This window comes from Amia ocellicauda, chromosome 1 (assembly GCF_036373705.1).
Source record: "Amia ocellicauda isolate fAmiCal2 chromosome 1, fAmiCal2.hap1, whole genome shotgun sequence".
Taxonomy (NCBI): domain Eukaryota; kingdom Metazoa; phylum Chordata; class Actinopteri; order Amiiformes; family Amiidae; genus Amia; species Amia ocellicauda.
Window position 1 is genome coordinate 1,903,399 of NC_089850.1, and position 13,601 is coordinate 1,916,999.

Here is a 13,601-nt window from a genome sequence, read left to right on the forward strand (position 1 = left end):
TATGTGGTACTGTAACGTGCTGTTCCCCAAGGGGGTTGGTAAGGAAGCTGGGAATCCACTGTGGTCTCACCCTTGAGTTGTAATTGGAGAAAGTGTCTGACTGGCGGGGGAAAGTGTAGGATAGGACGAGTTTGGGAAGTTAATGCGTGTGTGCGTGTGTGAGGGGCTGCAGCTTGTACGTTGTTAGAACAGACCAGTTAGTGTAACTAATAGGACAATAAAAAAACGTTACCTGAAATGTTCTCCTTCGAGTCTTTCCTCCTTACCAATCGGGGACTCGTAACAGTATGACACGTCAGTGGTTCTAGTATTAAATAGCTTGATCTATTGTGTAGGCCTACCTAAGTAACATAAACGTGGTTCAATACAGTTAATTAATGTACAGGGAAGCTTGATTTTATTTTCAAAGTTAATATGCAATGGGGAAACACAAAGCCATGTTTCCATCCAAGCTTTTTTATGCGTATTATCTAATGAGAAAAGCTGGATGGAAACGACAAAATTCGACAAAGCGATCATGTAATAATTGTAACAGGATAAGCGGGCCATCGGCGGCAAATGTGAACGCTTGAGTCATGCATCTCAACACCTGCAAGGCATTGGTCCAGAATTTTGACGAGACAACATCTGTGTGAATGTAGTTATAATGGTTTAAAACATGGTTTCCAATATCAAGTTAGGAATCAATGTTAGTGTACACATTATTAATAGGCAGGCCACGTTTGCTCACTCAGTATTCCCGGAATTAACTCTCGCTAACTACATTTACATTGATATGAATGAAGTGTTACAATGGTCTGTAAAGTTAAAACAACTATCGTTAGCTACACACTTGTACTGTACTGGTAGTAGGTGTGTGTGCCCCCGTGTCCCCCTGTATATTTTTGTTTTCTTCACGTTAATTGCCTGCAGTGGAATGAAAACACTTTAAATAAACCAGTATAACACGTGACAGCTTTTACTTGGCTCAAGTGCATGGGTTTATATTCAAAAGCACAAAAACAAAAAAACCTTTTCCTCTCAAAGTGCACCAGATTGATGCATTGAACTGTTAACATTTTCTCCTGGAGGGGCATTCCCCCAGACCCCCTAGAAGGCTCAGGGTTCAAAAATCCAGTCATACTGTTAAAATACATTTAAAATGTGTAGCTGACCTGCACTAATCATGAGTATTTCATTTAGTACAGAGTATGTGTGTTTTTGTGATGTTACAGTGCCTTGTCAAGGTATTCACCCCCCTTGGCATTTTTCCTATTTTGTTGCCTTACAACCTGGAATTTTAAATTTATTTTTTGAGGGGTTTGTATCATTTGATTTACACAACATGCCTACCAATTTGAAGATGCAAAATATTTTTTTATTGTGAAACAAACAAGAAATAAGACAAACAAACAGAAAACTTTAGTGTGCATAACTATTCACCCCCCCTAAAGTCAATACTTTGTAGAGCAACCTTTTGCAGCAATTACAGCTGCAAGTCTCTTGGGGTACGGTTCTATAAGCTTGGCACATCTAGCCACTGGGATTTTTGCCCATTCTTTAAGGTAAAACTGCTCCAGCTTCTTTGGATGGGTTCCGCTGGTGTACAGCAATCTTTATGTCATGCCACAGATTCTCAATTGGATCAAATGGACTAGGCCATTCCAGATATTTAAATGTTTCCCCTTAAACAACTCTAGTGTTGTTTTAGCAGTATGCTTAGGATCATTGTCCTGCTGGAAGGTGAACCTCCATCCCAGTCTCAAATCTCTGGAAGACTGAAACAGGTTTCCCTCAAGCATTTCCTTGTATTTAGCACCATCCAGTTTCCCAGTCCCCGTCGATGGAAAAACATCCACACAGCATGATGCTGCCACCACAATGCTTCACTGTGGGGATGGTGTTCTTGGTGTGATGAGAGGTGTTGGGTTTGCACCAGACATAGCAAAATATTAGTCTCATCTTCTTCCATATGTTTGGGGAGTCTCCCACATGCCTCTTGGCAAACAGCAAATGTGTTTGCTTATTTTTTTCTTTAAGCAATGGCTTTTGTTTGGCCACTCTTCAGTAAAGCCCAGCTATGTGGAGTGTGGAGGCTTAAAGTGGTCCTATGGACAGATACTCCAATCTCTGCTATGGAGCTTTGAAGCTCCTTCAGGGTTATCTTTGGTCTCTTTATTGCTTCTCTAATTAATACCCTCCTTATCTGGTCTGTGAGTTTTGGTGGGCAGCCCTCTCTTGACAGGTTTGTTGTGATAACATATTCTTTCAATTTTTAAATAATGGATTTAATGGTGCTGTGTGGGATGTTCAAAGTTTCAGATATTTTTTTTATAACCCAACCCTGATCTGTACTTCTACACAAGTTTGTCCCTGACCTGTTTGCCACACTCCTTGGTCTTCATGGTACCACTTGCTTGGTGGTGTTGCAGACTATGGGGCCTTTCAGAACAGGTGTATAAATACTGAGGTCATGTGACACTTAGATTGCACACAGGTGGACTTTATTTAACTAATTATATAACTTCTGAAGGTAATTGGTTGCACCAGATCTTATTTAGGGGCTTCACAGCAAATACATATGCACGCAGCACTTTTCTGTTTTTTATTTAATTTTTTAAAAGTTTTTTTTTTCATTTCACTCCACTAATTTTGATTATTTTGTGTATGTCCATTACATGAAATTCAAATAAAAATCCATTTAAATTACAGGTTGTAATGCAACAAAATAGGAAATACGCCAAGGGGGATGAGGCACTGTATATTTCTGTCTAGTGTTGTATTTCAAAGACCATAAGTACATTGTTTTTGCAAATGCTCAATCCTTGAAATGTTTTTAGTTGTAGTCCATATTGAGGGATATCTGAGCTTTTCTTTAAAAACATTAAACTATTTGAATTGGAATAACAATTACAAAAAATGTCTAATTTGTCACAGCTTCTATGTTGATTTCATATTGGTTTCTTAGATTATTTTACCCTAGGTGGCTACAGTGACACATGGAGGATAACAGTTTAAATAATGGTTACATAGGAAGTCAAGTAAGGAACAAAAAGATATAAAACTATAAAAACAAATAAAGCTATACAATCTAACTTAAAATATGCAAATATCCTGTTGTAATTTGATTTGAAAATTGTTGTCCTGCTGTACAGTGGCATAGTGTAATGTTACATTCTGCATTACAGCCCAAAATGTTTTCCTTTTTTTTTTTTTTACAATTTGTAATCATATTATACAATACTTACCAGAGCACTAGGATTAACATATTGCCGATCTTTCCTTTATTCAGTTTTAGTTTTTTCTCTTGGAGGACATATATGTAAGCATGTAAATCATAGACAGTGAAATGAATTAGGGAGGAAAAGCCTTAGAACTATGTGATACTTAGAAATATATGGTCTAATAGACCTGATTAAATACATGTTTATTTTTTTATTTTATTTTTTTACAAAACAAAAGCCGATCAGGCATACAGATACATTCAATTGTCACAGTTTTTCATGATGCTTAAAAAAACTCTGTTCAAAACTATTTTGTATGTACAGTGACTGAGATTTGTTTTTTGTAACATTTTTTAAAAGATACATTTTCTTAAGATCTAATTTTTGTTCTATTTTATATTTTGTAAAAAACAAAAAGTTAGAGTATGCATTCTACAAAGAAATCTGTTTATGAACAAAATAAAAAATAACATTATCTAGAAAAGAAACAAAACAAAATGCTATCATAGAAACAGCTTTTGTCAATAGGCCTCCAACACTTTATAGGATGAGAATGGCTTGACAAAATGGTAGTCTAAATTCCCACAGTGAGGACACTGTTGCACATTGCTGTACTCTGAAAAATACTGCATCCCCACTCGTACATCTATCACAGGCTTCCCACAGTGCTTGCAGTTCAGACGAGCCTGTGAGTGAACAAAAAGTAAAAATGCATAAGCAATTCGGGAACACAGATTTCTAGCAGTTAAGTATTTGTATTTTGTACTATTGGTGGAAGCAGTCAGATTATAAGCATGAATTCAGTGATAAGTACCTGATATTTTGATAAAATCTACTAAAACAAAACATCCACACAAATGCAAAACATAACTGTCTTTCTAAAAGCAATTACAAAATAAAAACATTTACCCAACCCAGTTGGTACATAACACTGTTTTGGTTGTGTCAGTAACTGTCAAGACACACTCTCGGTACACATAGGAGACTGCACCAGCAGGACCAATTTCGTATGTTGGCATTGTGGTGTTTTGGAGCATAATATTCTAATTCTTACATATACATGAAATACATTCAGACCAGGAAGATACATTATTTTTGTTTTATTTTTATATACACTTGATTTAGCCTTAAAGGAGTGATGTACATCTGAAGGAATCATGCAGAACATCTGGAAGTCATATCTACTGGTGAGTGCTCTGAAAAGGCCACTGTCCTGATGTTTTGGATTATATAATTATTATACAATGGTTAAATAAGGAACACCAAAATGGGAGCATTTATGTTTTCGTTTCAGTTTTGTGTGAAGTTAGCATTCAAATAAGTTACATGCATCGTTTCTGATAAATGGGGAACACAAAAAAGGGACAAAGCACTTAAATAACTTTATGACTAGCAGAAACTAAAGCTAATGGTCAATTGGAAAGGGTAGCTATTAGGGAGGTGGGGCCTCCATGGACTTGTTTGTCCAGCACATCCCACAGATGCTCGATTGGATTGAGATCTGGGGAATTTGGAGGCCAAGTCAACACCTTGAACTTGTGATTCATCAGACCAGGCCACCTTCTTTAAATTGCTCTGTGGTCCAGTTCTGATGCTCATGTGCCCATTGTAGGCACCTTCGGCAGTGGACAGGGGTCAGCATGGACACCCTGACTGGTCTGCGGCTACGCAGCCCCATATGCAACAAGCTGCGATGCACTGTGTGTTCTGACACTTTCGATCAGAACCAGCATTAACTTTTTCAGCAATTTGAGCTACAGTAGCTCGTCTGTTGGATCGGACCACACGGGCCAGCCTTCGCTCCCCACGTGCATCGATGAGCCTTGGCTGCCCATGACCCTATCACCGGTTCACCGCTTTTCCTTCCTTGGACCACTTTTGATAGGTACTGACCACTGCAGACCGGAAACACCCCACAAGAGCTGTAGTTTTGGAGATGCTCTGACGCAGTCGTCTAGCCCTCACAATTTGGCCCTTCTCAAAGTCGCTCAGATCCTTACGCCCATTTTTCCTGCTTCTAACACATCAACTTTGAGGACAAAATGTTCACTTGCTGCCTAATATATCCCACTCACAGACAGGTGCCATGATAATCAGATTATCAGTGTTATTCACTTCACCTGTCAGTGGTCATAATGTTATGGCTGATCGGTGTATATATACATACAAATACACACACACCACACAGTATTAGAAGCTCAGTTTCAATTAGAGGCTTTTAGAGTTTTGCAAGACACCATGCAACAATGAAGGGATGCTGATACTGTGTTTTCTTGGACAGATGTGGTTTTACTAATTGCAAGGACACAGCTGTGACATAAAGAATTTAACTATCTATTTTATCTTTGCATGTGTTTGACTTTGGAGAAAGCTGCTGCTATGCTTTGTTTCAAAATGTTGATGAACATGTGAGTTTTGCAGACTGGTAACTGTTTTGTGTGCACAACATACACGTTGGATTTGCATGATCATTTCTGAGCAGAACAAAACAAAAAATATCTATGCACTCCGAATTTAACAGTCTGTTTTCGCTGTCTATTTTGCACTTTTTAGATATATAAATGTACTCATTGAGTTGATGTTATTGGAACTCTTCAAATGCAGGTGTAAATTCGTTGCTAACTATTTTTTTTCTCAAAAAACTTGAATAACTTTTTTTCTAATGAAGTGTGGATGTGGTTACAAGGAGAATTATGGGTTGTAAAAAAATAATGAAACCGTTGTCATCTATGTTTGATCATTTCTTCTTAATATTATTGCATTTTGCAATAAGCAGAGAATCTTGTCATGGTTTTAAGCCTTCACCCTCTCTCTCCACTAGAGGCCGCTGTCTCCCTGTCTTTCCTTTCCCCTCATTGTTCTCTTCTCACCTGTCAATCGCCTATTAACATTCCGGTCTCCCATGTGCACTTGTTCACTCTTCCTCTGTTTCCATTGGCTCTGCACCTTTCTTCCCAGTTCCTGCTGCCTGTCTTAAACCCCTCACTGCCCTTACTCGGGGCAAAGTCTCGTCAAGCAATGCTTACGCCTCCGAGCATCAACCCCCGACCACATTTTCGCCCAGCCCTTGTTTGCGCTGTTTGCCTGATCCCCCGACCACGACTCTGCCTCGCCTTTCTTGCCCCGACCCACGCCTTCCCAACGATCCCTCGATCCAGCACTGTACCTGGGTCCTCTGTTCCCGAGGCACACATGACAGAAGACTTCGCCCAAAATGGACCCAGCAGATCTGCTCTTCGAGTTACGCCAGGGAAACCATCCCGTGGAGGCATATGTCGAGGACTTTTGCGCTCTGGCAGCTGAGGTGGACTTTAACGAGGTTTGCCTCCAGGCCCTTTATCGTTGGGGGCTAAGCGAACCCATAGCCTTCTTGCTGCGGGCAGGTCAATGCGACTGGACCCTGGTCACGTACATTGACGCAGCGCTGCGGTTGTGTGGCTCGGCCTTTACAGTAGGAGTTGTAGAGCTGTTGCCGCCGTCCACCCAGAGGTCCCGAACCAGAGCAGTTGCCGGCTCCGCCCTCGACGGTCCTGGCGCCTGTGTCTTCGGCTTCCATGCCTCCCAAGGCTCCGCCTTCTACGGCTCCCAAGGCTTCCATGGCTCCCAAGGCTCCGCCTCCCGGAGCTCCCATGGCTTCGCCAGTCAAGACTCCCCTGATTTCCACGGCTCCGCTTCCCGAGCCTTCTACAGCTCCCAAGGCTTCCATGCCTCCCGAGGCATCCACGGCTCCGCCTTCTACGGCTTCTGCGGCTCCGCCTCCTGCTGCTTCCACGGCTCTGCCTCCAGTGGCGTAGTCTCCCGTGGTTCAGCCTCCCCTGGCGCCGCCCCTTGTCTGCGCCTCCTCCCTCGGCTCTGCCTCCTGTGGTTTTGCCTTCCTCGTTGCCGCCCCCAGAGTGTTCAGCACATCTGCCTGACCTGCACCCTGTCCCTGTCCGGTGGTCCTCTTCCAGACCTCCGGACCCTGTCCTAATCCTGTGGCCGCCTTCCCGGCCACCGGACCCCGCTCCCGTCTTGTGGTCGCATCCTAGATCTCCGGACCCTGTCCCGATCCTGTGGCCCTCTTCCGTACCCTGTCCCTCTCCTGTGGCCGTTTCCTAGACCTCCCGGCCCAGTCCTGTCATGTGGCCGTCTGGCCCGTTTCGGCTACGCCGATTGTGGAGAGGGGGGTACTGTCATGGTTCTAAGCAATCACCCTCTCCCTCCACTAGAGGCCGCTGTCTCAGTCTTTCCTTTCCCCTCATTTGTTCTCTTCTCACCTGTCAATCACCTATTAACATTCCGGTCTCCCATGTGCACTTCACTCTTCCTCTGTTTTCTATTGGCTCTGCACCTTTCTTCCCAGTTCCTGCTCCCTGTCTTAAACCCCTCACTGCCCTCACTCGGGGCGAAGTATCGTCAAGCACCGCTTACGCCTCTGAGCCCTGTCTCCTCCGAGCCCCGACCACGTCTTCGCCCAGCCCTTGTTTGCTCGGTTTGCCCGATCCCACGACCCCCGCCTGTGACCTCGACCTCGACCACGACTCTGCCTTGCCTTTCTTGCCCTGATCTGCCGGTACCTGACCCCACGCCTTTCCGACTATCCCTCGATCCAGTACTGCACCTGGGTCCTCTGTTCCCGAGCCCCCGAGGCACACGTGACAAATCTGAACATTCCCAAAATAACAAACAAAAAGAAAATAACCTTTCACTGCCGCATAACTGTGGACCCTTGCATTAAGACATACCAATTATTTAAATTTGATTTCTCCTCCATATGATACAGATCCAAATTTACCAAATAGCTACAGACATATCTCGCATCTCCTATTCCTATCTATGGATTAAGAGAGAGTAACTGCAACCCAACTACACTGCATTCTTAATGCTAATGACATTTATGAAAAAAATAGGCTTTTGTACTGCCACAGTACTGACAAAGTAGTAAATAATTAGTTGTTGTCCTCTGATTATTATGATTGTTAGATTTATGTGTGTCTTTTGATACTATTGACCACTATATCTTAATAGGCTTAGAACCCTCATAGGCTAGAATCATAGCTGACATGGTGTGCTTCCACTACTTTAAAGTTGAAGGGTTATGAACCTGCATGTTACGAACCTGCATTTACTATCTGCTTTCTGATCCAGTAAAGCTCTGATAGTTGTGTGTAATCCACAAATCCAGGTTGCATTCCAATATGGTAATATCACACACACACACACAAACGACTTTTAAAGGCATCTTACTCACTTTGATATTTGAGAATGTTATCCACTATTTTCCATATAAACACATTCAGAGCACATAGGCAAAACAACAATAACACATTATAATATAATTATATTATAACATTATAATATATATATGTATATGTGTATATATATATATATATATATATAATATATATATATATATATATATATATGTATGTGTATATATATATATGTATATGTGTATGTATATGTGTGTGTGTGTATATATATATATATATATATATATACACACACACATATGCATATATGTATGTTATATAAAAGGTATGGCTTACTTAACCATGTGACCTAACAATGAAAACAATAAAAGTGGCTTCAGCTATTGACTGCAGTTCCTATAATATCAGTTGGTAAATAAACATTTTGTGAGCAAAATGTATTGTTTCACAGACAGATGGAGCACTGTAATTGAATTTCTTTAATTAACCAAGAGATAGCAAAAGCTCACAAATTAATATGTTGGAATATTGTTCATGTCCTTGCTTCAGTATTAAAAGAATGGTACCAAGATTAAGCTTCATTCGACGAGTGGTTTCTACGGAGACCCTAAAGGGACATGGTGGTGCAAAAATTATGAGATGGGAGGACTTTTTTTTTTTTTTCAAATCTTTTGCGTTCTATATATATACACTCTTAGAAGTCCTAGTCCTGTGACACATTTTGTGTTTTCTACACAATATGTGCAGGGTACTGTCTTCTAACACAATCGAAGTGTGTTATTTAACCACAATCCTCTGCGAAATGTCTCAACTAATCGCTTCCACATGCCCTTAACTGGAGGACAGAGCGGAGTGTTTGAACTTTCTACAAAACGTGTTCTGTGGCCACGAAATTACAAGAGGTGAGTAACATTAATTTTTTTGAATCCTTAGTTTGTGTTCTGTTTGACTTAATTTTACAATGGCAACAAAAGTAATTAATTATCGTATTAGTACATAAGAGCCCTGCTGGGGGCATGTGAAACAAAACCCCTTCGAAATTCATCTCGAAATTTAAACTTCGTGTTTAACATGAGAGATTCTTGTTTTTTTTTAAATTATTATTATTATTATTATTATTATTATTATTATTATTATTATTATTTTTAAGGGTTCTAGTGTTACGTTGGCGATTCGATTTTTCTAGAAGGACAGCTTATAGTAGTAGTATAGTAATAGTTGTTATACGCATTATTAAAAAATAATATTAAAGTACAATATGCCGGTAATGTAATACATTAGTGATTCTGAAGCCTCGCTAACATCATCAGTGATGTGGCGGCCGTTCAGGGGCGCAGGAGACCAGGGTTCGAGTCTCCGCCCCGCCGCGACACGGAATCCGCCACTGCGTTACACTGTGTTTTTGTATTGTGTATGGGCTCAAATTAGCGCCATAAGTATCGCATAAAAAAAAAGAATCGCCTTAAAAAAAAAAAATTGTAAACAAACAAAAAAAAACGATAGCAAAACTCGCCTGCAGCCCCTGTATTTGCTTGCGATGCTGCAATTTTTGCTTTCGCCGCCAGTTTCTTTGCTTTCGATTTTTTTTTTTAGTTTACGAGTTTTGACTGTTTTGTTGTGAGGGTGGGATTTACAGAGAGGCATGGATCATGGGTCTCCATTGGTCCAGCAGGTTTATGTGACGGTTCATCCTGACCCAATCAGTGAGCAGGTGGGCTGGTCTGGATGGGACTCGACTGTCACGGTTTCAACAGCAGCGCCGATTCTGCGACTCATTAAACACCCTGGCCGCGTTCACTACACGCATACTTTGCCAAGTCTGCGCAGACGTTTCGCATTTTTAATTTATGATTAAAAACTTTTAAAATCAATTCTTGAAATCACTTAAAATTTTTAAAATCTTTGTGATTTTAACGAAAAACAAAATAATTAACTTCAAATAAACATGTGCACAAGTGAGTGAGAAAGACAGATTGATTAAGTCCCTGCCCTTTGTACACACCGCCCGTCGCTACTACCGTTTGGAAGGTATGAGACAGACCTCACTCCGTGTGCCACCTAGTCAGGGTGTGTGAATCACCCTTGAGTCATGTCATGAATGATCTTATTAATTTCATGCTAGATATGGCTAAGTACAACAGAAATAATATATTTTAAAGATTGACAGTTCAACAATAAAATAATATGCATGTGTAGTGGTGTACGTATACATTATAACCTAATTTCCACGTATTATGTGAATTTATAAGTTGCACACCTGGCAAGGAAATCCATAATAATACATACAAAATATTGTACATGTGTATTTCTCTGAATGCACAGGTTTAATGTAGATTCGAAAGCAGTGTTTATATAATATTGTACACACACACACAAAATCTGTTCTAATTAATTTGATCAGTATGTGAGTATTTAACCCTTAAGTGTCCCAACAATGAGTAGGAATAAAGATTTATACTAATTAAAGATTATTAACGGATCGTAAAGCTACTTAATCTGATATGAACTGATTAAATGGCCCATTTTCTGATTACACTGTAAAGTATGAAGCTGGTGGAGCACGAAGGGAACTTTGATTGCATTAACTTCTGTGATTAGGACTGAATTCTCTCAACACCGACTCCATGTTTGTTCTGCTAGAGTCTGCAGCTCCAATGCCAAAGCTGTCCACGCTCCGTCTGCACAGACCGTGACGTCACACTCAGACTCCCGTCTGCAATCTAGCTGGCAGAGAAGTGTCGTGAACGCGGCCCCTGTGTGTCCAGAGACCTGCAGTCAAGAGCTGCACAATCACTGGATCCCACCGTCATTTGAGCCCAAACATACAGCACTGAAACACAACACAGGATTCACATGCTACGTGCACAGTAACATGTTTAATATCATGTTCATATTAATGTAACCTGCAGAGCACTTTAATTCAGCTGCTCAGATAACACAGCGCCAGACTGATGCAGCTCACATCATTTTGCAAGAGGCAAATGGAGGTGCATCGTATTCATTAAGAGCATGTGATGTCCCAGTTGATGTGTAGGTATGAAACACACACACACACACGCATACATACATGCATGCACACTATATATATGCACAGTCACCTACAAAATTACTAAAATTGATAAAGATGCGAATAAAGTCTGTATAAAATAAACACATGTAATATGTAGAAAGTACGGAAGCGTATTGCTGCCACACGAAAAAAAAAAACACGTAATTATGTGATAACTATCACGTTTTTACATTTATAGGGAATTATGACGTTTTTACGTGTTAGTGAATTATCACGTTTTTACGTGATAGGGAATTATTACGTTATTACGTGATAGGGAATTGCCACATAATAACAAACTGAACGAAATGGAATACCGGAGACAAAGCAATGATGTCAGACGTTGAGGATTTTGTACGAACTTACTTTAGGTTGCTACTAACTCAATACTTATCCAATGACATTTTAAATCACAAACACAATCAATCTTAAAAATATCTGTGAAAATAGCAATGCACCGTTTCGCCTTAATCAAAGTCCATGCGTCCAGATATTATTTACATCATCTTTATTTACACATTTTCTTCAAAACAAGGTACAGGTAGTTGAAAACCGTTCTGTGACCCAACAATACACCATCTATCCCCCGCCCCATCCACTTTCCTGAACTATTTCACTCCTTCCCCTTTCTCACCCAATTATCAATTACATTAATGATCAAGTTATCAAATGAAAAATAATTGAATTATGTATACTCAACGCAACATACAGAAATACAAGTTAAACAAAACATATTATTATAAATGTTTATTAATACATAAATTGGCTCCTACAAACATTACTATTTGAAGATCAGGAATATGTATGTGATCATGGACAAACAGAGCATGTCGATCAAATTGAATCTGGGACATCTCACATTCTATCGAGACAACAGTAATAATCTAATAATTCATATTGAGTAGTTTCTATTTTAAGTTATCCTGAACAAATGCACAGTATTTATATCGTCAGACTATCGTTTTAGGCTGGTTGGAAACATACATACACGCAGTATGACTCCCCAAGCTTATTTGTAACATTCACACATTATTATTATCTTGAGTAAAACAAACATACATGGACACACGCACAAAACATGCCTATGCACATGCTGAACTTAATATGTGTATTTTCTGAATATATAACCTCCATTCCTTGAAATGTCTAGTATAATCAGTATTTTACCATAGTGAAATTGCAGTTTATGGGATTTAGTTTATAAAACAGCTTTGTTGAAAAACTTAAATTAAAATGTCAACCATTGCACAATAAATGTACGTGTTGCTTAATTTAAGATAAACATTTTGCAAAAGAATCGTTGTTTCGGATACACCTGAGTGTCCTAATGTTTATTATGACATGGTGTATATGAGCCAAATACTGTAACATTTCCCTGGGGCTAAATCCCAACCTAAAGTAAGTTCGTACAAAACGTCTGACATCATTGTTTTGTCTCCGGTATTCTAGTTCAGTCTGTTATTATGTGACAATTCCCTATCACGTAATTACGTGATTATATATATATATATATATATATATATATATATACACTCACCTAAAGGATTATTAGGAAAACCTGTTCAATTTCTCATTAATGCAATTATCTAACCAACCAATCACATGGCAGTTGCTTCAATGCATTTAGGGGTGTGGTCCTGGCAAGACAATCTCCTGAACTCCAAACTGAATGTCTGAATGGGAAAGAAAGGTGATTTAAGCAATTTTGAGCGTGGCATGGTTGTTGGTGCCAGACGGGCCGGTCTGAGTATTTCACAATCTGCTCAGTTACTGTGATTTTCACGCACAACCATTTCTAGGGTTTACAAAGAATGGTGTGAAAAGGGAAAAACATCCAGTATGCGGCAGTCCTGTGGGCGAAAATGCCTTGTTGATGCTAGAGGTCAGAGGAGAATGGGCCGACTGATTCAAGCTGATAGAAGAGCAACTTTGACTGAAATAACCACTCGTTACAACCGAGGTATGCAGCAAAGCATTTGTGAAGCCACAACACGTACAACCTTGAGGCGGATGGGCTACAACAGCAGAAGACCCCACCGGGTACCACTCATCTCCACTACAAATAGGAAAAAGAGGCTACAATTTGCACAAGTTAACCCAAAATTGGACAGTTGAAGACTGGAAAAATGTTGCCTGGTCTGATGAGTCTCGATTTCT

The 13,601-nt window shown here is 40.0% G+C and overlaps 1 protein-coding gene across 2 annotated transcripts in view; it reads right to left on the minus strand.

Moving 5' to 3' along the window:
* Positions 1 to 3,387: 3,387 nt before the first annotated feature.
* heca (hdc homolog, cell cycle regulator) overlaps positions 3,388 to 13,601 on the minus strand; it is a 66,520-nt gene continuing 56,306 nt past the window's right edge. For both annotated transcript variants that reach the window (XM_066700186.1, XM_066700122.1), the window contains one exon: positions 3,388 to 3,889. In XM_066700186.1, the coding sequence (XP_066556283.1) occupies positions 3,744 to 3,889 (146 nt within the window). In that variant the 3' untranslated portion in view covers positions 3,388 to 3,743. The remainder of the gene's footprint in view (positions 3,890 to 13,601) is intronic.